This window comes from Giraffa tippelskirchi, chromosome 8, assembly GCF_054371585.1.
Source record: "Giraffa tippelskirchi isolate mGirTip1 chromosome 8, T2T-mGirTip1v1.2.pri, whole genome shotgun sequence".
Taxonomy (NCBI): Eukaryota; Metazoa; Chordata; class Mammalia; order Artiodactyla; family Giraffidae; genus Giraffa; species Giraffa tippelskirchi.
In genome coordinates, this window is record NC_137282.1 from 107701622 (window position 1) to 107728703 (window position 27082).

The 27082-nt window shown below is 36.6% G+C and overlaps 1 protein-coding gene and 1 long non-coding RNA gene across 7 annotated transcripts in view; one reads left to right on the forward strand and one right to left on the reverse strand.

Moving 5' to 3' along the window:
- The window catches only part of SLC30A5 (solute carrier family 30 member 5), a 32146-nt gene extending 17519 nt beyond the window's left edge, over positions 1-14627 (forward strand). For all 4 annotated transcript variants that reach the window (XM_081518410.1, XM_081518412.1, XM_081518409.1 and 1 more), the window contains 12 exons: positions 357-444; positions 3033-3120; positions 4312-4388; positions 4618-4788; positions 5313-5601; positions 5764-5972; positions 6597-6754; positions 7564-7693; positions 10004-10211; positions 11044-11270; positions 12246-12374; positions 12958-14627. In XM_081518410.1, the coding sequence (XP_081374536.1) occupies positions 357-444; positions 3033-3120; positions 4312-4388; positions 4618-4788; positions 5313-5601; positions 5764-5972; positions 6597-6754; positions 7564-7693; positions 10004-10211; positions 11044-11270; positions 12246-12374; positions 12958-13128 (1945 nt within the window). In that variant the 3' untranslated portion in view covers positions 13129-14627. The remainder of the gene's footprint in view (positions 1-356; positions 445-3032; positions 3121-4311; positions 4389-4617; positions 4789-5312; positions 5602-5763; positions 5973-6596; positions 6755-7563; positions 7694-10003; positions 10212-11043; positions 11271-12245; positions 12375-12957) is intronic.
- The window catches only part of LOC145516788 (uncharacterized), a 149189-nt gene that overhangs the window by 117785 nt on the left and 4322 nt on the right, over positions 1-27082 (reverse strand). The window contains exons 2-3 of one of the 3 annotated variants that reach the window (XR_014061765.1): positions 21251-21416; positions 207-424 (exon numbers count right to left, since the gene is read on the reverse strand). This is a non-coding gene — a long non-coding RNA (uncharacterized LOC145516788). Of the gene's footprint in view, positions 1-206; positions 425-4391; positions 4784-21250; positions 21417-27082 lie in introns of those variants that run through there. The other 2 variants (XR_014061766.1, XR_014061767.1) reach the window with 2 other exon arrangements.

The window sequence follows — 27082 nt, forward strand, 5'->3', positions numbered from 1 at the left end:
CCTTTGAATGGATACACTCTATATTATCCATTCTCTCATCAGTGAGTATTTAGGTTGTTTCCAGCTTATGGATATTGCAAACAATGCTGGTATCTTATAAGTGTTTCCTGGTACATGTATATAAGAAATATGTATGATATAATCCTACAAGTAATATTATTAGATATTTTTAGTTACAACCTTCTAAGATACATGATACCAGAATATTTTCCAAGGCAGCTGTGCATGTTTACTTTTTCCATAATGGTTTATGAAATCAAGGGGAAAGGTTTATTTTCTTCTCCCTTAATCCGGTTGAATTCCTGCTTCCTGATGGAGATCAGACATTCATGAGTTACGGGGTTTTCTTTTTGTAGGACCTTGCTGCTGTTCGAGCACAGTGATATCGTTGTCATCTCACTGCTCAGTGTTTTGTTCACTAGTTCTGGAGGAGGACCAGCAAAGGTAGAATTTTCCATTATTTGAAAATTGAAGTATACAAGTAAAATATTATACAAGGCAATAAAATAGTATATCCTTTCCCATTTAAAAGAATTTAGAGGCTTTTTGCTAATTATAAATTTTTCTCAGAAGAGTTCTATTTTTTACTTTTTATTTTGAAATCATTATAAGTTCCTGCTTGTGTGTGTGTGTACTCAGTCATATCCAAGTCTTCAAGACCCCATGCGCTGCAGCCTGCCAGGCTTCTCTCTCCATGGAATTTTCCAGGCAAGAATACTGGAGTTGGTTGCCACTTCCTCCTCCAGGAGATCTTCCTGACCCAGGGATCAAACCCACATCTCCTGTGTCTCCTGCACTGCAGGCAGATTCTTTACCACTAAGCTACCTGGGAAGCCTAGGAAGCTGCAAATACAGTACAGAAAGGTCCTTGTGCCTTCACTCAGTGTCAGCAGTAGCTTCTTACCAGCTCAAGTACACTATCAAAACCAGGAAACTGACATTGGTACAACCCATAGACAGTATTCAGATTTCACCAGTTTTACATACACTCGTGTGTATATGTTTGTATTTGTATGTGTGTGTTTAGATTTGTTTAACCATCACCATAGTCAAAGATACAGAACTGATCAATCACTGCAAACATCTCCTTCATGCTTTACCAGAGCCCTCCCCTACTTCATTCTTAACTCCTGTACATCATTTTTGGAAAATATGTCCCTCAAAACTTGTTATATTTAAAGTTTGATGAACATTTGCCAAGTAGGCAACCCTATTCATCTTATATAATTTAAGTATTAATCTATTTTTAGTAAATTTATCCTCAATATGCAATTAAAAGTTCTTGCAGCTACAGTACTTTTACTTACCAAATTAAATGCTTCCTGTGTTACAGAGGAAAGGAGAAATAAAGGCAAATAAGGTATAATAGTCTCTTTTCTGAAAGAGACTTTCAGGCTCAGTAGTGAATAAAATAAAGTGACCAAAGCAATATGCAAGTAGACCGAAGTGAGTCTGCCTAGTTTGTACATTTCAGATTGGATCTATGGGTATTAAAGTATATGCTACTATTTAATCTTTTTCCTTCACTCACAGAGTATTCCAAAATAAACGTTAAGTGTACTCACAACATACTCCAAAATCAATGTAAAAAATTCACACAAGAGAAAACCCGTACATGTGACTTCATAAAGATTACAAACATCTACGTAACAGATATCATTGTGCAGGGACTTCCCTGGCAGTCCGGTGGTTAAGACTCCAAGCTTCTAGTGCAGGGGACCCTTCCCCAGGAGGGGAGCTAGGATCCCACGTGGCACAGCCGAAAGAATAAATAAATAAAAATATTTGAAAAATCATTGTGCAAACTAACAATGGTAACAAATTGCCACAAAATTTTACATTTTTTAAAAAAAATAGATCACTCAAATAGTTTTAAAAAATTGCTGAAGATCGTCAACATAAACGAGCTTAAGGACAAAGACAACTCATAAAATAAATACAAATGACTTTAAAACATTAAAAATTTTACTGCACTAAAATGAGAGTATAGATCTTATATATCCTCTCATTAGTGTCAGTAATGAATCTGGGCATCTAACCAGAACTGTGTTGTTTTTTTTTAGTTCTGACTGTGAAGTACTACAGAATTCTCAGTGCCCTCTTTGCAACAAAAGTCTAAGTTATAGTCTCCATGTTTGGGTATTGTTAATTCACCATGTCCTGATTCAATGAAAATTAGGAAATTTTAAATTGTATGGCTTATGTATACTGATTTTGTCAAAATACCTACCACACTAACAGGGAATTTACCAAGTATAGTGGTTATCTTTTAATGAATAAAAAGTCCTCATTTTGCACTTAAAATTTTTATTTTCTGAAAGTATCTGGTATTACACCTGTAAATTTGTAACTAGAGAATGTATAATAGTGCTATTTAGATTGCTTCTGTACAAAAAGTTCTGAAGTATTTGCATAAACCTGGATAGTATGTCCTTCCTTTAATTTTCTTTTGTCAAAATCCTTTCCTGGAATGAGAACTTAAGAAGTGTGTCAGCTTTTAAGTGCGTTATACCTTTACTAGATATTAGAGATGACTGCTGCTTTTCTTAACATGCCCTCTTAGTTCTTTTTCCCTAGAAGAATGGTAGCTAGAGTACTGACATTATTGTAAATTAACTGTCTTCACTATTACTTGCATGTTATAGAATAAAATGTCACTACTAATTATTCCTTAGCTACTTGGGCTTTTCAAACAGAAGCAAAGTAACATTTAAGATTAGTTCTTTGAACATTTAACAGTTTGTGCATGGTAATATCCCTATTCATATTAGCAAAGACACAATTGAAGTTGTCATTATTAAGTGTCTTAAAGTGCCCTGAAAATATACTGCAGAATTTATGGGAGTTCTTTACTCTTGCATCTTACTGTTAATGCTATAAATTTACATTGTATAGTATAAAGATTTTAATGTCAAATGTTATTTTATCTTTAAACAGGTATTTGAAAAAATTTTCTTTAGCATTTGTATAGTCACGGTCTTAAAAATCAACACTTGAAAAGCCACTCTTGGTATTATTCTCTTCATTTTCAGACAAGGGGGGCTGCTTTTTTCATTATTGCTGTGATTTGCCTGTTGCTTTTCGACAATGATGATCTCATGGCTAAAATGGCTGAACACCGTATCCTTTTGCAGAAGATGGGAGTTTTTTAGTCTTACAGAAAAACAGAAGACTGGCAGAAGGGGAAAGAAGGAGTAACTGAATTAAACTAATCAATCATGAATGAAACTTTCATAGATTAATGTAGGTATTCTAAATCAGTATTCAAATAGTGAATAAATTTATTCTAAGTTAAATATCTTTTACAGCACCTTAAATTTTCAGAAATTTTGGGACAATGAAAGAATATTTTAGAATGTTGTGGTGCTAATGTATGTATGTGTATACATATATATGTATGATTTACTCACTCAACAAAATCAATCTGTTTGCTCCCTTGTAATTTAACAATTTAAATGCTCCCTTTAGAAGGCAGTGGCAGTTGTTAAACTTTTTTGAAATTTAACGAAAAAACCTTTGGCATCTTCTTTCCTGAAAGGAGTTTAAATTACTTAATCTGGTATTCACTCTCGTTCTAAATTTTCCAACTCAGCCCCCCACTCTTCTCTTATATTGACTAAACCCAACTTCCAATCAAATACATCTACTCATTTTCCTCTGCAGACATGGCTTGTTCTTTCCTATCCATATACCTTAGCCCTCTCCAATTAGCAGGGCTCAGAACACCAGTTTTGAATCTTTTGGTGATTGATACTGCCCTAAAACCTATTCATTAATTAATATCAGTTTACTGTATTACAGTGAAAGAGAATGGCATGACTTTGTAAAACTTCAGGTTGACTGTTAAACAGCTGTTGCCCACCCTACCCTCTTTTGCTTGCTGCTTATTTTGCTGAGGCTTATGTTATTAATGACTCAAAAGCAGATTTAGGACTGAGTTTTACATGGCATTCCAAAAGATCAACCTTAATTCCATCAGATAGGAGTGGTCTAAGGAGATTCCTGTTCTTGTCACTTTGTTCTAGTATGTATGCATATGTCTTAGGTTATGTACTAAAATTTAACAACTATGCCTTAAGCACTATTATACTTGTCTTGGAGATAACAAAAGAAGTATATACAGGCCATTCTAATTTACAAATCATGTTCCCTAAATTAATTTTTTTTGTTTTTAAGGGAAACATTGTTGAGGATAGTCAAGTTTGGGGCCCTCAGACTAATAAATAGTCAACCCAAAATAGTAGCTAAATTCCAGGAGGACTTCAGGATTGAAAGAGTTAAATTTTTTTTCCTTTACTGCAACTCACTTAGCTGAAGGGCATCATGACAGTGCTCTAACCCACATGCTTTACACAGCCATTGCCTTCTTAGGTGTGGCAGATCACAAGGTATGTTTTCTTTTCTTTGTTCGTAACATGAGAGATTCTGAAAAGTTACAGCAACGATAACTTTAAAAGTGCATTTAAAATGATTTACAATACTGCCAACCGTTTAAGTAGTTCAGTAATTTGGGTTATGAAAAAAACATGCTAGCTCCATTTCTTTAAATATTCTGTATTTAAGGCTTAAGTATTGAACTCTGTGTTTCTAATAAGACTTATCTACTTTTACTCATAGGGTGGAGTATTGTTGCTAGTACTGGCTTTGTGTTGTAAAGTTGGTTTTCATACAGCTTCCAGAAAACTCTCTATAGATGTTGGTGGAGCCAAACGTCTTCAAGCTTTATCCCACATTGTTTCTGTACTTCTCTTATGCCCATGGGTCATTGTTCTTTCTGTGACAACTGAGGTAAGAGCAGGAATTTATTGGTAATAAGTAAAATAAATTACTATTACTTATAGATTTTAGTTCAGTACATTATATTTTATTTCAGTTTGATGTTGCAAGTGGCTTAAATTTCTTTGCATTTTCTTAATAGGTTTTGAAAACTTTTTAGAGTTAACTTTATTGTTTATAGAAAATACAAATCAAGTACTATTACATTTATATACCCCTCCCGTCCCTGTAGCCTGAAGGAATCAGTTAAATACTACCCAAAATAATTTAATACTTACTAATTTAATACTTACCCCAAAACCCAAGGATTGTACATCACCAAGTATTTATAAAATTATTAAACCATAATGCTTCTTTTTTTAATACTTTGGGGAATACTAGGAAAATGTGCCAATATCTTATAACTCATATTTTGGCATTTTACAAATTGTATTGAATCATGGAAATACTTGTTTATACATAAACGGATTAACTAAAATATAAGATGTGAATTTTATACCCATATGATATTAAGTTTTTTTTTTTTTAATTTCTAGAGTAAAGTCGATTCTTGGTTTTCTCTCATTATGCCTTTCACAACGGTTATTTTTTTTGTCATGATCCTGGATTTCTATGTCGAGTCCATTTGTTCAGTCAAAATGGAAGTTTCCAAATGTGCCCGCTATGGATCCTTTCCCATTTTTATCAGTGCTCTACTTTTTGGAAATTTTTGGACACATCCAATAACAGACCAGCTTCGGGCTATGAACAAAGCAGCACGCCAGGAGGGCACAGAGCACGTCCTTTCTGGAGGAGTGGTAGTCAGCGCTGTATTCTTCATCCTGTGTGAGCATTTCTCCCCATAGCAAATTCCTTCTTATGCATTCTGCTGTCCATCTACTTACTGGGGAATGTGTTCAGTGTTTACATAGTGCTGATAGATTCTGTGTTGGGTTTTGTAGGTTAAACTTTTTAAATTTTTGTAATTTTTTTCTTTCCTTTGTTTAGCTGCCAACATCTTATCATCTCCTTCTAAGAGAGGACAGAAAGGTACCCTCATTGGATATTCTCCTGAAGGAACACCTCTTTATAACTTCATGGGTGATGCTTTTCAGCATAGTTCCCAGTCCATCCCCAGGTTTATTAAGGAATCACTAAAACAAATTCTTGAGGAAAATGACTCGAGGCAGATCTTTTACTTCTTGTGTTTGAATCTGGTAAGAGTTTTAAATATTAATGGCATATCTTGAAAGCGTAATCTTTTTTTTTTTTTCTTTTTGAAGGCTTAATCTTTTAATTTTGACAGTTCTGGTGTAATTTTTGTTACTCTCAAATAATTTTAATAGTTAGAGGTGAGCTAAAATATTTTCTCTAGTAGAAAGATTACAGGATCATACTCATACTGCTTAAACACTTCTGAGGTATTTTAGAGGCATTGGTTTAGTGTGCCATTTCAAATCAATAGATAGAGTAGCTTATAAAGATTCTTATGTACTCCTTATGGGATCTCACTCCCAACCAGATTGCTAACATTTTCTAGTCTAGTTTATTGAGTTCTACAGACATGTAGATAAGCTATCTCCTTTTAAATAATTTGTAAGATGGACATATCTGATTTAGCATGATTTCTTACCATTTATATGAAATGAGATTTCTTGTATGAGAATCAGTTAAGTAATGAAAGAGGCAGTATGTCGTCAAGTAAGCTTTGGGTAATTAAGCGTTAAATTCCTTATGATCAAATTCTGATAAATTTATCTTAAAACAGTATTTCCCAATTGTTTTTTGGGAAATAAAAACTATTCCCGTTGTTATTGTTTTTCTTTTGGACCATGTTTTAGCTTTTTACCTTTGTGGAACTGTTCTATGGCGTGTTGACCAATAGTCTGGGTCTGATCTCAGATGGATTCCACATGCTCTTTGACTGCTCTGCTTTGGTCATGGGACTTTTTGCAGCCCTGATGAGCAGATGGAAAGCAACTCGGATTTTCTCCTATGGGTAGGTACACTGACTATCAAGGCTTGTGTTAATAGCAAATTCCATCTCATGGGATACAATTTTACTAACTTTATACAAATTTAGTTTTTCAGAGCCTAATTTTTCTTTAAAGTAGGTAAGAGGAAATAAACCAAGCATTTGATAAATACTGACTGGCAGTAAGCTTAAGACCACACTCCCTGACAAATCCTTCTCATAGATAGGTAGCAAAAATCAGTTAAATAGCTGTTTGGCCAACAGTGTTTCTTTAAGGCCATGGAATGTGCATGATCATTCACATCTTTGCTGTTAGAGAATTCAAACTTTGAAGTGACTGTGCATGCAGTATCTTTTTACTAAGTGAATCATTCAATGAACATTAGAATCCCTGATTTATGCAGAGTATTTTGATAAAGACCTACTGTAAATAGGTTAATAAATTCATCTTCTTATTTTCAGCTGTTTCTATTTTGAAAGATGGATGAGCCAAAAATACAAAAATTCTTGATACAAGCTGAATCTATGTCTTGTGACAGATACAGAGAACATCAAAGTCTTGAAGAGAGAAAAGTAACTTGCTAAGAAATTAGGACAGGCTTTGTATAAGAGGGACACTGAAGAAGGACTTTGATAAACTCATAAAATCTCAACAAACATATAAACCTTCTGGCATTAGTATGATATTTAAAATCTTGGTAATTTTCAAGTCTTACTGTTTGTGTAGTTGAAAATCTGGATTCATTTCCTCATTTATAACATAATGATGTTTATATTTTTTAAATACTTCATTTGTCAATTTCCTTTTCTAAAAATATATTCTGTATTTTTAGGTATGGCCGAATAGAAATTCTCTCTGGATTTATTAATGGGCTTTTTCTAGTGGTAATAGCTTTCTTTGTGTTTATGGAGTCAGTGGCTAGGTTAATTGATCCTCCGGAATTAGACACACACATGTTAACAGTAAGTCTTTTCATTTTACTATTTGAATTTCTACTCATACTCATACAGCTTTTTCCCTACTAAAGTTTAACTACTTATAATTATTGACCTAAGAAGTTTTTATTTACTTATTTATTTTTATTTAACTCAACATAACTTCCTATCTTGCTATTTACATTTATACTGCTGACTCTTAGAAATTATTAATTCACTTTTCTCCAATACATTAGTAGTCAGAATATTAGATGACATTCTAAAACATAGATTTTTTCCTGCCTTATTAAATGCTTTTGTTTGAAGATGTGTTTTTAGGTGCCTGAGGAAATTTGCAAAGACTTTATTACTCTAAATTAGTGCTGTGGTAACTTTTAATGCTCTCCTTGTGCCCCTAAACCTTTGCATGTGCTTTTCCTTGTAGTTCTCACACCTTCCCCACACTCTGCCCTTTTAGCCTTTTCTTCTCATGTCACCTCTGGTGAGATACTTTCCCTTCATCCCTCTCTTCCCACCTCAAAGTATGTTAGATTTCCCTTTCTGAATATTCCCACTGTACCTGTGCAGTCTTCTGATAGCAACACTGACTTAAAGCTGTTGTTTAATTTGTCATTCTTCCACAATTAAGATGTATTTTCAGAACCTGAATTGTGTATATTAACTCTTAAATTTTAGCACCTGGCTTATAATAGGAAGCCAACTATTAATTGGTGGGGAGTTTTTTTGTAATATAGTGGAATTTTTATTATAATGTTATGTTAGTTTCAGATCTACCACAAAGTGATTCAGTTATATATGTATATAAATATATATATATATATTCTTTTTTTACAGAAAGCTATTAATCATTAAATGACTAAAAACAATTATGAATCTTGTTGATGGAAGCATATATTAAATGTTTTTGAATTTTAGTTTGGATATATATTTTGGATTTTTAAATGCTTATATCTTTGACCTTTAATATTTGCTACAGAAATATTCACTCAAGGGTGTAGGGGTGCACCATTCATTGCACCATTGTTTATAATGGTACAGTGGTAGGGAAAAAAGAAAAACAGTGTTCACCAATGAAAGGACTAGTTAAATAAACTTGGCACTCATACAGTAGAATACTACACACCTACTAAAAAGAAAGGTATATCAATATATGCTGGCATGAAAAATATTTACAGTATGTACTAAGTGAAAAAAATTACAAAATAGTATTGAATATGATCCTGTTACTGGTTTTTAAAAGGTGTATATATATGTATATTAGTATTGTGCATAGAATATACACATCCTCTTAGGAGAGACTAACTCTTAAGAGGGCAGAATTAGAGGGGCCTTTCACTTTGTTATTTTTTTTCATTCTGATGAAATACAGAAAGATGAAGTATTTCTCAACAGAGTAGAGTATTTATGATCTAATGAAGTCTCTGCAAGCAGTATTTTATTTCATTCAAAATTCATTAACACTCTTCAGGATCATAAAGCTGACTGAAGTTTTTAAATCTGACAGACAGATGGTCTGAGTCATGAGAAGAAGTAAATAAGTTCTATACGTGTTTACTACAGACTACAAAGCTAGTCTCTTACTAGCTTTGAAAATTAATTAAAATAATCTGTGCCCTTATTTTTATATGTTCTTTTTATAAAACAAGTGGATTTCTCTAAAGGAGAAATTGTAGATATATGTAAATTAAGTAGTGCCACGGGCTACTATTTCAAATCACCTTCTAAGAGGTGTTAATGAAGGTAACTTTGTTTATCCTTTGAGGTGTTATTGTGGCACCATTAAGTCAAGATAATCCCGTTTACTTTGGTTTTTAAAAAATGCTTTTTCATTACACTTTTTTTTATTTTGGGAAATCTTACTATAGTTAAGACACAATAAGACTATGTTTATTTGGAGTTCACTCATTAGTAAATTACAGTCATTGTCTTTTAAAGTATTGAAATTTACCTAGTAATATAAATGAGATTTCAGGTACAGTGTATACTTGCTCTAGTTAAGCAGTACTTTCAAACTCTTATTTAAATAAACAAGACAAAACTTTAGCATCATTTACTTATTCATAAACCCTGAATCAAGTACATTTTTATTCTTAATCATTTAATTAAAGCAAACCTAAATCCTTTTACTTGTCAGCACTTTGGTATTTGAAACTTAAGTTCTGCTTCTAAAATATTCTAAAATTCACACTTCAAAATTTTTTCATATTGAATTTAGTGAGGTTTTACTATAGTTTCAAAACTGTAAACCAAAAAAACGTATAGCTGTATAGTAAGTTTTAGATAACACGTTTGTTTTTAATTACAAATTGAAAGGTTTTCTTTCCTCTTTTTTGCTAGCCAGTCTCTGTTGGAGGGCTGATAGTAAACCTCATTGGTATCTGTGCCTTTAGCCATGCCCATAACCATAGCCATGGAGCTTCTCAAGGAAGCTGCCACTCATCTGATCACGGCCATTCACACCATGGGCACGGACACAGTGACCATGGGCATGGCCACGGCCACAGCCACGGATCTGCAGGCAGAGGCATGAATGCTAACATGAGGGGTGAGTCCTGGCCAGAAAGTGTCCTACCTTTCAGCTGTGTTCTGAATTGATAACTGTATTAAGAATTGGGCTTCTGGTACAATTTTATTTTAAAAAACCAATCTGTAGCTAAGAGATCTAAAATCATCTGTTATAGAAAATGCCCACAAATGTTCATAAATGTCGATTTTTTTAAATGAATTATTGTAATTATAGAGTCCCTTTCATAGTAACACTTGAATAAATATTAGTTGCAAGGGAAACTGTGTTATTATGCACTTTCATGTAAAAGAATTAGAAAATGTTTATTGTACTATAAAAAAAATACAGGGGTAGTATTTATCGTTTATGTTGAGATATTTATTCTGATACTTATTTGTTTGGACATGCTGTGCAGCTTGTGGGATCTTAGTTCCCCAACAAGTGATTGAACCTGCGCCCTTGACAGTGAAAGTGCAGAGTCCTAACTTCTGGACTGCCAGAGAATTCCCCATTCTGATATTTTAATATAAATAATTTGAGTAATGTCAAAAGTTGGCACATGTATGATTTCTAGGAATCCTTCTCAGACCAACTACACCATTGTAAAACTCACCACATTGTTAATAGTGGCCCAAATCTTTACTTTCACCTCTATGCTATGAATTCCTTGATGGAAGTGAGGAGGTTTAATCATTTGGAAGTACCAGCCCCTAGCAGAGTGCCTGGTAAATAATAGGTACCCTGTGATATTTGTAGAATGAATAAAAAACTAAATTAGAATAAACTAAAAACTGATTAGATAAAACTAATTAGATGTAGAATGAATAAAAAACTAAATTAATTTTTAATATTTTATGTATCTTACTTGTAGGTGTATTTCTACACGTTTTGGCAGACACGCTCGGCAGTATTGGTGTGATCGTATCCACCATTCTTATAGAGCAGTTTGGATGGTTCATTGCTGATCCCCTCTGTTCCCTTTTTATTGCTGTATTAATATTTCTCAGTGTTGTCCCACTGATTAAAGATGCCTGTCAGGTTCTACTTCTGAGGCTGCCACCAGAATATGAAAAAGAGCTACATATTGCCTTAGAAAAGGTACTGTGTATAATTTCCTTACTATTATTCTTCCTTTTAAATTAGTATTTGAAATTAAATTGGCCTAACGAGATGAAAATGAAAAGGACAATCTTGTATAAAAATGGACTAAAAATATGGACAGGCAAATTCATAGAAAAACTAGACACAGAATATATTTCAACTTGTAGTTTGCCATTTAATATTAAAGTAATTAGGGTCTGCTGATGAACAGTTGGCATCTTGAATATATAAGTATAAGATACAACATTTTAACCACACTGGTTTCATAAATAAAATTAGTAAAGTTTTCTCACTTTCTCAAAATTGGTATCTACTAAAAATAAGTTTTTACTATGTCCTACTAAAAAGAAGTATTTTACTTCAAAACTAATATATGTCCATTACAGAAAGTTTTAAAGTATAAAAAAGAAAAAAATATATATAGTTTCACCACCTGGAGAGAAATACTTTTGAAGAGTTATTTTTCTATGTAAAAATACTTTAAAAATAAATGGCCAAAAAAATGTTTTGTACTGCTTTGTAAATTTTTTCCCATTGAATTTAACCAGCCTGTATTGTTGAACATGAAGACTATCTTTTGAATGTGTTATCTCGAATATAAAATAATACTTGAATGTTTGTATCAGTATAAAGGAAAGCACATAGTTCATTAAACGTATCCGATGTTTAAAACAGGTAAAGTACATGTTATATAGGTAAAAATAGGTGTACACCTATTGTGTATAAAGGCACCTGTGTAACCCTGTTCACTTCGTATTCCAAACTTGCTTCCCTGGCAACACTGCCAGGTCAGTACTGTAGACACCTTTACTTGTAGTTGTCCCTCCTATTCCCTTCTAAATTCTAGGCTCTCATTATTATTATTATTTTTTTAATCAGCTTAATAATGGTTCCTGGACCAGAAAGACTGCTTAGTGTTCAGTAAATTAGCCTTTCAAGTCCATTTATATCACCTCTCCTTTTATTTGACAGCTACAGAAAATTGAAGGATTAATATCATACCGAGACCCACATTTTTGGCGTCATTCTGCCAGTATTGTGGCAGGAACAATTCATATACAGGTGACATCTGATGTACTGGAACAAAGAATAGTACAACAGGTAATCATCTTAAGTTTTTAAAATAATTTCAGTTGAGGTAATTCATAAGTAAAGTTGTACACATTATAAGTTCTACAGCTCGATAGTCACTTAATTTTTTAAAAATATCAGCTTTACAGCTGTCCAGGGGTAGCTTTTTTTTTTACATTTAGATTTGTTTTATATCCAAAAATAGTAAAAATAAAGTCAATCGTTATTATGTGGAGGACAAGCTTAAGTTAATATAAATAAAAGTTCATTTGTAATCCACCTTGATTACCAACAGATGGTCAAAAAATAAGTTATTATAAATAGTCCTAAGTTAATAATAATAAAGTTGGCAGAGTGGCAAAAAGGATGAAAACAGTTCCTGTATCCCTATTATGGACCTACCGAATTGAAAACAATAGCTGTTTTCCTTTTCTCCTCTGAATGTTAACTCAGTGAGCTACTGGCTTCCTAACAGATCCTATGTAATATTTGACCAGCTAAATAATAAATGTTACTTTAAGGACTTATCACTGACTATCTGGCTATTTTTTAAAATATGATATTCATTATTTAATCCATGTGCACTAAATGCATTAATCTAAATGCTTTTCAGGTTACAGGAATACTTAAAGATGCTGGAGTAAACAATTTAACGATTCAAGTGGAAAAAGAAGCATACTTTCAACATATGTCTGGCCTGAGTACTGGATTTCATGATGTTCTGGCTATGACAAAACAAATGGAGTCCATGAAATACTACAAAGATGGTACTTACATCATGTGACATAACTTGGGAATTACCTCTGTGGTATGAACAATGAAGATTAAAAGGCTGGGTATTTATAATACCACCAGAAGGGAGAAAATTGCACATAATTGTACAGAAACATTTTGTTGGTTTTGAAAAAATTTTTAAAGCTCCCTACAGTTGGATCAACGAATCTTTCTTAAAGGAAATTTAAGTACAGAATGAAGCATTAATTGTACAAGTAAAATAATTGTTGAAATTATGTGTAAAATAGCAAACTTAAAATTTGAGTGAATGTGATGTATTATCACATCATCTTCAAAAATGAACATACAGTGATGGATTCAAGTGAAGACCAAAATTACTTCTGTGTGTTTACTTTCCGCCAGAAAGCATCTCCACTGTAAATAATGTATGTACATGTTTATTACAAAGACCCAAATGAAAAAAATTTAGTCAATTTTTTGCATAGCCCTAGGATAAAATAGGAATAAAAGATCTATATTTATGGACTTTCTGTATATAAAACTGGTTTCTAATTATAACTTAAATCCATTAAGTAAAACCTTGTTGCCACTTTAAATGTAAACTAAATTATTTGGGAGAGACCTCAGCCACTGATAGGAGGCAGCAGTGAGGACAGTGAAGGATAACATGACAGATTTTGATGTATTACAAAAGTCAACCACTCTGTAAAATAAATTTTTTTTTTACTTTTGGTAATATTTGCAAATGAATAATTGCTTTATTAGGGTAAAGAACTTAGACTAAGTTGTGCCCGTGTTATTCACTCATTTGTCTTCTTCTAAAGTAGAATATTCCATTTCTTATTATGCATCTGGCATTCCAAGTTGCTCATTAAGCTGGTATCCAAGCAATGCTAGGCTTTGCATCTTTTCATTTAGCTCCATATATTGTGGAAGAGCCAGTGGAGAGAGTCATAGATAACTGTCAACTCAGAGTTGAATTTTCTGCCTAAAAATGTAACTTTTTAAAAAAATTTCTGAAACATGTTGATATAAAAGAAATATCAAAGAATTAGGTGGTTATTTTAAAGTTTAATAAGTAAATCTTGTTCATAAACCCTTGGGCACTATGAAATCAAAATACCCTATAAGTACTTTCTGTAGTAATATCTAATTTATATTTTTTCATTTCTGATTTAAACTGAATGTATAGTCTGAAAAGACTGTATGATAAATAGATACATAATAATATATGCAGTTCTATGAATACCAAAGAATGTTGTCCAAAAGAAACTTTTGAATACCTATTTATAAGCACCTGAATATTTTCACTCTTATACTAGGAATTTTGACGAGTAGGATGAATTAATTTTAGTATGGGTACTATTTTCTTATCTATACCATAATGGCAAACATGTATTGTAAATCATATTTTTGTCTTACAAATTTTAATATGTGAAAGGTTTTAGAAATTTGTTATAAGTTATTTTGATATTCCTTGTCTTCTCTTTACACATTTTCTGGTCCAGAATCTTCAATACATATTAAAATTTTGGAGTGGTGGGAAAATAATTGCATATGGATGTTTTAATGTAATTTTGATACATTAAAAAATTTAAGTAGATAGGTACAATAAATATTACATCATTTTTAAAAATTTTTATTTCCCTTAAAAAATAAATTGTCATCTCCCTTAGAAGGCATAAAAATAGCAAGAAAATTAAGCTAATGTGATTGACAACTATCAAGATGAGAGAGAAGGCAGCATGAAGATATGACTTTAGGAAAATCAGCCTCTGGTTGGTTGGTGTGTTTTTCTCATACATAAAATCAGAATACAGTCGGCTCAAATTCACAGATATGGAGCAAGTGGAACCCAGACACTACTAGTAGGAATATGAAATGATGCAGCCACTTTGGAGAACTGTTCAACAATTTCCTTTAATGTTGAACATCCATCCATCCTGTGACCCAGTGGTTCCACTCCTGGGTCTTTACCCAAGAGAAATGGAAACGTCTAAAAAGAGTGGAACAAGAATGTACATGTTTGTGAGAGCAAGAAACTGAAAGAATCTAAATGTCCATCCTCAATAGATAAGTAAATAGAAGTAAATTATGGTATATTTACAATGGACTACTCAGCAGTTTTTTAAATTACTGTTATAAACAATATAGGTGAATCTCAAAAACCTAAGTGAGGGACTTCCCTGAAAATCCAGTGGTTAAGACTGTTCTCTCAATGCAGGGGGTGAGGGTTCAATCCCTTGTCCAGGAACTTAGATTCCTACATGCCACACGGTGCAGCCAAAAAAAGAATAAGTGAAAGAAACCAGCTACAAAAGAGGTCTGGGTCTGGGTTTTCCTGGTGGCTCAGATGGTGAAGAATCCACCTGCAGTGCAGGAGACCTGGGTTGAGAAGATCCCCTGGAGGAGGGCATGGCAACCCACTCCAGTGTTCTTGCCTGGAGAATCCCCATGGACAGAGGAGCCTGGTGGGCTACAGTCCTTGGGGTCGCAAAGAGTCGGACATGACTGGGCAACTAAGCACAGCACAAAAGAGGTCTATATGGTTGCATGCATATAAAGTCCAAAAACAGAAGATTACTTAGCACAAACTTATCTTATACTTCTGCAGTCAGAAGCTGAGGATGGGACTTACTGGGCTAAAATCAAGTTGCCACCAGGCTGCATTTCTTTCTGGAGGCTCTCAGAATCCATTACCTCGTTCACTTCAAGTTGCTGGCTGAATTCAGTCCTGTGGTTGGGATTGAGGTCTCTTGTTTCTTTGCTGGTGTTCCCAGATTCTAGAGACCACCTATATTTTTTGACTACCCCCTTCCTTCATCCTCAAAGCCAGAAAGAATAGGTCATGTGCTTCTTACACTTCAGATCTCTCCTGCCTCTTTTCACTGTAGCATCTTTCTCTGACCCACTCTTCTGTCTTCCTCTTCTATTTTTAAGGACTCATGTGGTTACAGTGGGCCCACCCAGGTAATCCAAAATAATCCCCATCTCAAAGTCCCTTTTGCTATATAACATAGTCACAGGTATGTTCATATTCACAGGTTCTGGGCATGAGGACAAGGACATCTTCCAGGGAGTTGTTATTTTGCCTGCCACATGGTTGCCTTGGGAAGACAAGGAATTATTCCAAAAGGGCAGGGAGATCTTTTTGGAGTGATGGAAGTGTTCTATACCTAGAGCATAGTGGTGGTTACACAGGTATATACAGTAGTCAGAATCTTAGTTATAATTTAACTTCTGTGTTACTGCATTTTTTTCAAGTGCTTTTATATTACTAATTTGCTAGTAATTACTCAAAGCAACTATATGGTAGGCACACAATTATCCATTTTTTCTCTTCGTACTCTGGTGTTACCATATAAGTTAGCTTTAACTGATCTAGTTCAATAACACAGTATAATGGACTAGATTTTTTTCCAGATACACTGCTCCTTTTTGTGGCTATGTTCCTCTTGAAGGCCAAGGAGGTTTCCCCCGAAACAAAGTACAGTACATAGATCTGTCAATATTCACACAGTTATGGAAAGCCTGTTTAAGAAATAATACAATTCAGTAGTTTGTTTATGGTTTTTTAAACATTGAATAAATCCATTCATTCTTAACTCACTGAAGTTCTTCATAGCAAGACACTGCTCCAGGAGCTAGGGGTAAAATCACCAATACAGCAGTCCTGCCCTAGAGGAGCTTACTTTGAAATGTAGAAGACAGACCAGTACGTAAAAATACCAGTTTGTGATAAGCACTATGAGGAAGAGCAATAACTTACTGAACGCTTGTTATGTGGGCACTGTTCTAAGCAATCAATATGTCTAATTATTATCCACATTTTACTGATGAGGAAACTGAGGGGGAAAAAGGTTAATTTCCCCAAATCATACCCCTAATAAGTCGTAAAGCCAACTTTCCAAACCAGGCAGTCTGGTTTCACTCTTAAGAGAGGTGCTAGAGAATAGCCAAAGAGCATCTCCATGGGGGGAAACAACCAGATTTGAATAAGGAAGCAAACAATATTAGTATCCTAAACCATATTCTATTAATACCCACTATTCTACCCTGAAAGAACATCAAATGCAAGGCATTTGAGGCAGGCGGTGGTTAGCATGATTGAAGCAAATCAAGAAGGCCAGTGTGATAACAGCAAAATTAGGCAGATGGTGTAGTGAGGACATGGAAAATCTGTGGAGGGCTTTGAGTAAGGGGCGACTTGAGCTGATTAGTTTCAAAAGGATCAGGTCAGGAAAACCAGAGTGGAATCCAGGGAACAGTGAGAAGGCCTTTGCAAAGCCCAAATGAGAGATTCGGGTGGACTAAACAGCATGTTCATTGCCTCTTATTCAGAAGGTCGCTGTTTAAGGTAAAAAATAAATTAGACACAAACCCTGCCTTCACTATGCTTGTTACAGTAAGGAAGATAAGACGTACATAACTGTAATTCAAGATTTAGAGAGATTTGGTGCCATGAGGGAGTGGCAAATTTCAGAAAATGGAAGTTACTTTTAGCTGAAGGGACAAGGGTGAGTCTTCACAAAGGAGGTGGCATTCGATAGATCGAAAGGACCAATGAGGTTGGAGACAGAAGGCAAGGGGATTAATTTCCTCTGGAGTAAAGTATATAAACCCATTAGGGGTTCTATTTTGCACAATCACGGCTTTTGGGTGTGGGTGTGGGGTTAGCAGTCCTATGATTAGGAAGGTTAGGAGCAGAGCATTGAGGATATCTGAAAACCAGGTTACAGTTAACCACAGAACTGTTAGGTAATCATGCATGCATGCATGATAAGTCACTTCAATTGTGTCCGACTCTTCAACCCCATGGACTGTAGCCCACATGGCTGCTCTGTCCATGGGATTCTCCAGGCAAGAATTCTGGAGTGGGTTGCCATGCCCTCCTCCAGGGTAAGGTAATCATATAGGCATTCATCTCTAGCCCTGTAAAAAGCATCAGCTAAGTTACAGTGACTTATCAGTTCAGTCGCTCAGTCGTGTCCGACTCTTTGCAACCCCATGAATCACGGCACACCAGGCCTCCCTGTCCATCACCAACTCCCAGAGTCTACCCAAACCCATGTCCATCGAGTCGGTGATGCCATCCAACCATCTCATCCTCTGTCGTCTCCTTCTCCTCCTGCCCCCAATCCTTCCCAGCATCAGGGTCTTTTCCAATGAGTCAACTCTTCGCATGAGGTGGCCAAAGTATTGGAGTTTCAGCTTCAACATCAGTCCTTCCAATGAACAACCAGGACTGATCTCCTTTAGGATGGACTGGTTGGATCTTCCTGCAGTCCAAGGGACTCTCAAGAGTCTTCTCCAACACCACAGTTCAAAAGCATCAATTCTTCGGCGCTCAGCTTTCTTCACCGTCCAACTCTCACATCCATACATGACCACTGGAAAAACCATAGCCTTGACTAGACGGACCTTTGTTGGCAAAGTAATGTCTCTGCTTTTTAATATACTATCAAGATTGGTCATAACTTTCCTTCCAAGGAGTAAGCGTCTTTTAATTTCATGGCTGCAATCACCATCAGCAGTGATTTTGGAGCCCAGAAAAATAAAGTCAGCCACTTTTTCCACTGTTTCCCCATCTATCTGCCCTGAAGTGTTGGGACCGGATGCCACGATCCTAGTTTTCTGAATGTTGAGCTTTAAGCTAACTTTTTCACTCTCCTCTTTCACTTTCATCAAGAGGCTCTTTAGTTCTTCTTCACTTTCTGCCATAAGATATGCAGTGTCATCTGCATATCTGAGGTTATTGATATTTCTCCCGGCAATCTTGATTCCAGCTTGTGCTTCTTCCAGCCCAGCGTTTCTCATGATGTACTTTGCATATAAGTTAAATAAGCAGAGTGACAATATACAGCCTTGACGTAGTCCTTTTCCTATTTGGAACCAGTCTGTTGTTCCATGTCCAGCTCTAACTGTTGCTTCCTCACTTGCATACAGGTTTCTCAAGAGGCAGGTCAGGCTGTCTGGTATTCCCATCTCTTTCAGAATTTTCCACAGTTTATTGTGATCTACATAGTCAAAGGCATTGGCATAGTCAATAAAGCAGAAATAGATGTTTTTCTGGAACTCTCTTGCTTTTTCGATGATCCAGCGGATATTGGCAATTTGATCTCTGGTTCCTCTGCCTTTTCTAAAACAAGCTTGAACATCTGGAAGTTCACGGTTCACCTATTGCTGAAGCCTGGCTTGGACAATTTTGAGCATTACTTTACTAGCATGTGAGATGAGTGCAACTGTGTGGTAGTTTGAGCATTCTTTGGCATTGCCTTTCTTTGGGATTGGAATGAAAACTGACCTTTTCCAGTCCTGTGGCCACTGGTGAGTTTTCCAGATTTGCTGGCATATTGAGTGCAGCACTTTCACAGCATCATCTTTCAGGATTTGAAATAGCTCAACTGGAATTCCATCACCTCCACTAGCTTTGTTCGTAGTGATGCTTCCTAAGGCCCACTTGACTTCACATTCCAGGATGTCTGGCGCTAGGTGAGTGATCACACCATCGTGATTATCTGGGTTGTGAAGTCTTTTTTGTATAGTTCTTCTGTGTATTCTTGCCACCTCTTCTTAATATCTTCTGCTTCTGTTAGTTCCATGCCATTTCTGTCCTTTATCGAGCCCATCTTTGCATTAAATTTTCCCTTGGTATCTCTAATTTTCTTGAAGAGATCTCTAGTCTTTCCCATTCTGTTGTTTCCCTCTATTTCTTTGCACTGATCGCTGAGGAAGGCTTTCTTATCTCTCCTTGCTGTTCTTTGGAATTGCATTCAGATGGGAATATCTTTCCTTTTCTCCTTTGCTTTTTGCTTCTCTTCTTTTCCCAGCTATTTGTAAGGCCTCCTCAGACAGCCATTTTTCTTTTTTGCATTTCTTTTCCACGGCGATGGTCTTGATCCCTGTCTCCTGTACAATGTCATGAACCTCTGTCCATAGTTCATCAGGCACTCTGTCCATCAGATCCAGTCCCTTAAATCTATTTCTCACTTCCACTGTATAATCATAAGGGGTTTGATCTAGGTCATACCTGAATGGTCTAGTGGTTTTCCCTACTTTCTTCAATTTAAGTCTGAATTTGGCAATAAGGAGTTCATGATCTGAGCCACAGTCCGCTCCCAGTCTTGTTTTTGCTGGCTGTAAAGACCTTCTCCATCTTTGGCTACAAAGAATATAATCAATCTGATTTCGGAGTTGACCATCTGGTGATATCCATGTGTAGAGTCTTCTCTTGTGTTGTTGGAAGAGGGTGTTTGCTATGACCAGTGCGTTCTCTTGGCTAAACTCTATTAGCCTTTGCCCTGCAGTTACGTATACTTATGCCTTATTTCAAGTAGGGTTTCCCATTGTTGGTTGCCTTGATTTTTCACAGGAGCAGGATAGGAATGCCTAATAAGAAAGACTGAAAACTGATAGTGGGCTGGACACTGGCTGGCCTAGGAGTCAGACTTTGCCCATAGCTGTGATCTAAGTGTCTGTCACTTAATCTCTGACGTAAAATGATAGGGTTTGGATCCAGTGAAAATAAGGTGATCAAGCCCTTGCAGTCCTGTGCAATCAGGGCAATAGTCCTAAATTCATCTACAGGCACCATTTTTGTTAAAGGCAACAGATGCATTGAAAGCCTAAAGTGTACAAAGCAGGGTGCATGATACAAAGAAGTCTAATACAGTCTCTGCCCTCATAGAAACAAAACGGTTACTAAAAATATAAAAATACGTAAAAGCATGAAAGAGATACATGCTGAGAGAAAGGTAAGTGTAACACTGCTCCGAGTTCAGAGGAGGAAGAGAACCCTTCCTCTTGGAAGACTGCAAAAACAGTTATGGAGGAGGGAACATACATTTTCAATAATCAGGGAAAATCAGTGTACTTTGTTATTATTTTAGAGTTTGACTTGTCCGTATCTTGGCTATGTAAAAAATTAAATCTGCTTAAACTCTGAGCTTCAGGTTTGTCAGCTAGGATCACCAATGAGTTCTGGGGTGATCAGTGGCACCTTTCACCTACTCCCACTTCTGACCCCATCAAACAGCCACTGTAAATTATAGCTGGGCACCAACAAAAGACTATTAAATTGTGCTTTAATTTCGCTCTGTGCTGTACCCCATGTTACTCAGCCCCAGTCTTAAGAGTCTCAGGCTACTCAGCCTTCTAGAAAGACTACTCACTGTGCAGACAGAATAAGGACAGATACAGCAGGAGTGGTTTGCAGAAGAGAATCCCTTCTTCAGTTTCCAAGACAGTAGACAGTCCTCTCATTCTCCATCTGTTTTTTCTTGGGCTTCTTTTATTAGTTGCCTTTCTTCTTCATTCCCTTTTATTTCTCTCAATCTCCTTGAAAGTGAAAGTGAAAGTTGCTCAGTCATGTCCAACTTTTTGCGACCAGAAAATTCTCCAGACCAGAATACTGGAGTGGGTTGCTTTTCCCTTCTCCAGGGGATCTTCCCAACCCAGGGATCAACCCCAGGCCTCCCACATTGCAGGTGGATTCTTTTTTTTTTTACTCCAAAAAATCCTTTATTAGAGATGAGTGAAATAACAAATCTGAGATGACTAAAACCAGTCACTGGGGGCTCTGAAGATAACTCTGCTCCTGTGGGATCACAGACTGGCCGGGTCTCCAGGGTAAACAGCCCAGCCTCCCTGGCCAGTCTGCCACATTGGCCATTGGCATCTTCCAGCTTCCCTCGCTCGTCCCGGTCCATCTCTGCCAGGACTCAGGGCCCAGCGCCCATAGAACTGATGTGTTAGACACTGATGATGGCTTGCTGCTGCTGCTGCTAAGTCGCTTCAGTCATGTCCGACTCTGTGTGACCCCATAGACGGCAGCCCACCAGGCTCCCCTGTCCCTGGGATTCTCCAGGCAAGAATACTGGAGTGGGTTGCCATTTCCTTCTCCTGAAGGGGGATTCTTTACCAGCTGAGCCACAAGGGAAGCCCAAGAATTCTGGAGTGGGTAGCCTATCCTTTCTCCAGGGGATCTTGCTGACCTAGGAATCCAACCAGGGTCTCCTGCATTGCAGGTGGATTCTTTACCAACTGAGGTATGAGGGAAGCCCATCTCCTTACCACAACTTAACCCAACAAACTGAAGGTCCTATGAGGTGTGAAGTTTGACTTTACAATAGAAGATTTCTCAAATGTGTGAGACATTTAGTTGTAAAATACTTCACCTCACTTTGCCAGCTTCCCTTGTAGCTCAGTTGGTAAAGAATCTGCCTGCAATGCAGGAGACTTGGGTTTGATTTCTGGGTCGGGAAGATGCCCTGAAGAAGGAAATGGCAACCCACTCCAGTATTCTTGCCTGGAGACTCCCCATGGACAAAGGAGCCACGTGGGCTACAGTCCATGGGGTCACAAAGAGTCGTACACGACTGAGTGACTAAGTACACACACATACAAACTCGTACAAAGTGAATAGCAAGTCACCGTGACCCCCTACAGAGTTGGGAAAGAATGCTGTTCCTTTTTGAAGGTACATTGCTAGCATCAGAAGAAAGAACAAAAATGATCTTCACAGTTGAGCAGACACTTGTGTATTTAAGAAGGTCTAGTTAATGCGTAATGCAGATGAACACTGGATATTAGGGAGGGAGGAAACCCAGACAGACAGGGAGGGAAGGGGGAGACCCAGACAGACAGGGAGGGAGAATTTTATGTTTAAGTTTTCTTTGCCTGCCTTAAATGTAAACACTATTTCATCACAATAAATAGAGCTTCAATGGTAAGATGTTTTTGCATGAGGCCAAGTCAAGAAATATATACAGACCATATTCTAAATATAACAAAATATACTCTAAATAAAACAAAAACAAGTTGTTCACTTCCTTCTCAAGTACCAATTCATTAACACCCTTACTTCTGTAAACCAATTTTTGTGTTCTCCATGCCCACACACCCACATATCCACTGTGGGGTAAAAGCAGGAGCAGAAGTATCTTGCAGCTTTAAAATCTATGTACTTTTACATGGGATTATCTGATGGTCTGGGTGGCTAGGACTCTGTTTCCCCTGCATGGGGCACAGGTTCAATCTCTGGTCGGAGATCTAAGATTTCCCAAAAAGCCTATGTACTCTTATATGTGCATAGAATACTCCTGAAGGATACCTAAGAACATTTAAATATATTTTCCTTTGTGGAGGTGGACCAACTCTTTATTGTATAACCTCCGTGACTATTAAACATAGTATCCAAAACCTAAAAAAACAAATTTAAGGGACAATGGCAAAGGGTTAAAATATACATCAGCTTTACAAATCTATGGTCAATATACAACTGAACAAAATTATATTATGGTGTTTTTATATATACTGTCTTTTTTTTTTTTTTTTGACCACATAGCTTGTGGGATCTTAGTTCCCTGATCAGGAATTGAACCCCAGCCCTCAGCAGTGACAGTGCAGAGTCCTAACCACTGGACTGCCAGGGAATTCCCTATACTGTCTTCGTTTCAACTTCTGTTTCTATCAACATTTTAGTGTGAATGTCCCAATACATCAACCACTCTAACCGTAATATTTTTTTCAGTTACACAGTGTATTGTTTTAAAAAGTCAAATAGTTCTTTAAAACTGGTAACAAAATCATTACACCCCTGTCTACCATTTCTGCTCTCTAAAAAGAACCATTTTCTATTATTTGAACTGTGTGATTTGCTATTTACAGTCATAATTCTCAATAATGTCCTTATATTGCTATTTTTTGTAGTTTTTTACCAGTTTTAAAAAGCATCCACTTCTAACAACGGAAGACGAGTGTTCAGCTCTTTTATACTATCAGCACACATACGCACTCACACATAACACTCCCCTCCCCTTCCTCCCAATAGAATTGAACCGTAATTTGGGGTTAAATCAGTCTTCAGTGTTTTAATTATTTTATGACCATATGATTTACCAAACTGCCCTAAGTACCATATTATGATTACATTTCCAATTTTTCTTTTAACTAGCTTGTTACAGATTTAATAGTGCCTTATTTATTTTCATTTGCCTAGTTTTTCTGAACCTATTACACATTCATCTCCAATTCCACCAGAAGTGTAAATCCGTTCTCAGTATATTCAAATACTTGAAGTAAGGTATTGATTTAATTTTTTGCTTGGAGATGTCCCACTTGGAACCCATCACCATCCTTGTCACTCTGTTCAAACGTACACTGACTGCTCTCCAGGCCTACTAAAAAGAGCCAGCTGAGGGTTACCTAAAGTCTTGGGAATTCTCTTTGCCTTTGTCCTATGGTGGAACTACTGTTTTTGTGTTGTTTGATGCCACACCTTCCTCTCTTATTTTGGCCTTGCCACACCATGCAGGCTCTTAGTTCCCCAACCAGGGACCCGGGGAACTAACCCACATCTGTGCAGTAAAAGTGCAGGGTCTTGACCACTGGACCACCGGGGAAGTCTCCTTCCCCTTTTAAAATTTTCATCCTTGTTAGAAGACTACACACTCCAATAACTTTCTATGAATGCACACATGGAAAATAATTTTTAGACGATGCCAATCTAAAAATGTCTTTATTCTACTTCATGACTGTTTGATGGTCTGACAGGGTACAGAATTATGGATTGAAAATCATTTTCCTACACAGTCTTGTAGTCTTCAACATTGTTATTGAAAGCCTCATTCCATTCTGATTCTAGATCCTTTGTATGCTATCTGATTTTGTTTCCTTAAGGGTATCCCCTTTATTTTAAACGTCATATGCCATGAGATGAGTCTTCGGTTCACTCATTGTGCAACCCTCAGACATGGATCCGTGAAACTCATGTCCTTTAGTCCTGAGAGGTTCTCTTATACTATCTCTTTAATAATTTCCTCCTTGCATTTTCTTTTGTCTTTTTTTCCTAGAACTCCTCCATCTGTTGTATGTCAGATCTTTTGGAATGAACTTCTTATATAAATAAATTTCTTATATTTGCTATAGTTTATCTCTGTCTTCTTGCCCTTTCTGGGGGAAATTTTCTTGACTTTCTATTACAAACCTGCTATTGCATTTTTAATGTTTGCTATCATATTTTTAATTCCCTAGGGTTCTTTCTAAAACTTGTTTTTGGGTGCATTATTATCTTTTCTTTCTCTGATTATGTAAGTAACTTTTATACTTATTTTTTAGCTTTCTTCTCCTTGAATTGTCTGTCCACTTGGGAGTTTTTATTTTAAAAAATATTTATTTATTTATTTATTTATTTATTTATTTGCCTGTGCCAGGTCTTAGTTGAGGCACGGGGGATCTAGTTCCCTGACCAGGAATGAAACCCAGGCTCCCTGCATTGGAAGTGCGAAATCTTAGCTACTAGACCACCAGGAAAGTTCTAGGAGTTTTTTTTTATGTTTTCTTGTTAGGTTCTCTTTCAAGTTGGAGGATTTCCTTGAATGTCCAGTGCTCCTTGACTGTCTATTAATAGTTAGGAGTAAGAAATTAATATATTGATTAGAAACCCTTTGTCAGCATACAAGTAGGTCAAATGGTATCACTTTAAACATGTCCCATCCATTTCATTGATCATCCTTCTAACCTTCTGTATTTTTAAGACTTCTCTTTCAGGCTCTTCACTTCTCAGAGAAGCACACTTTGATCTCACTTAGGAGGGCATAAGTCCAGCTGCCTGCATTTAGGGGAAGAGGGAGCAGGAGGTCTCACTAATTGGGATGAAGAATTTCACTTCATCCCCTTTCAGCTTGCCTGGAGTCTGAAATCCCAAGTTCCATTAATTCAGCCTCTAATCATCTGCCAGGACCAAGAAGATGTTTCACTCTAACCATGCTCCCAACTGCAGGAGGGTATCAAGCAATCCTGCTCTCAACTCTACCTATGTCACCGGTTTCACAGATTTCCGGTGCCTTCAATTCCCAAGACTAGCTGGAATCCACAGTATGAATCAATTTGCTTCTTTAATCCCCATTGCCAGCCTAGATTCTAACTTCCTTGGTCTGGTAGTTCCATTATCACTCTTCAATGTGTTTCCTGCTTCCAAAATGATGTCATTATTGTTTCTTCACCCATCTTTGACAGTTTATGCATTAAAAAAAAATCCCTTTATTGCCTTCAGGAAGAAACAAAGATAAATATGTATATTCAATCTGCCATGTTAAACCACTACTCCCTCTGTGAAACACCACCTTCTCTTTTATGAGAACCACTGTTTGGTGTCCTACCTGTTTGGTGTTCTTCCCCAATCTTCCTAACTTCCCAACCGAGAAGGGCTACCCTTCTCTGTTTAGTCTTTAAAATGGAGGGCCCTGGGGCTTGCCCCTGGGCATCTACTCTGCCTTACATTCTCTAGATGATCTCACCTGCATCACAGTTAAATACTATCTACAGGAAAAGAGGCTTTAGTTCCCACCCTGACCTTTGCCTAATAGACTTCTCTTGTATATCTCTAGGCATTCCAAATGTAGCAGAACTCTTGACCTCCTACCCAAGAACCCACTACTCCCTAAAAAAATGTTCATCTTTCAGTCTTCTGTTTCATTTGCTCAAGTCAAAACCTAAGCGTCATCCTTGACTCCTTTGCCTTCACTCCAAGCACGTAAACCATCAAGACTCAGCAAGTCTACATCCAAAATATATCCCAAATCTCTGTCTTTCCGTCTAGCACTACTAGGACCATCAAAGTCATCATCTTTTATCTGGCCTCCTACAGTAGCCTCTTAATGGCTCCCCTGCTTCTCTTCCCCTCCTCCTGCTTCCCCCTCTGCCTCCTCCCCACCTACACTGTGTAATCTCTCCACAGTCACTATCTTTCAAAAGGACAGATTATGCCACGCCTTGGCTTAAAACCCTCAAAGCCTTCCACTGTACTTATCATAGCTTGGCTTAACAAGACCTTGTGTACTTTTACCCTTTCCAATTTCTTTTATCTCATCTCTACAGCTACCTCCCCCCATGCTCTAGCCATATGGGCTTTTCTTAACATGACAAGCTCATGCCTATTTAAAAAATTAATAAACAGAAACCTCAATTAAAATAGAATGGGAGGTAAGAAAGGGGACATTTCA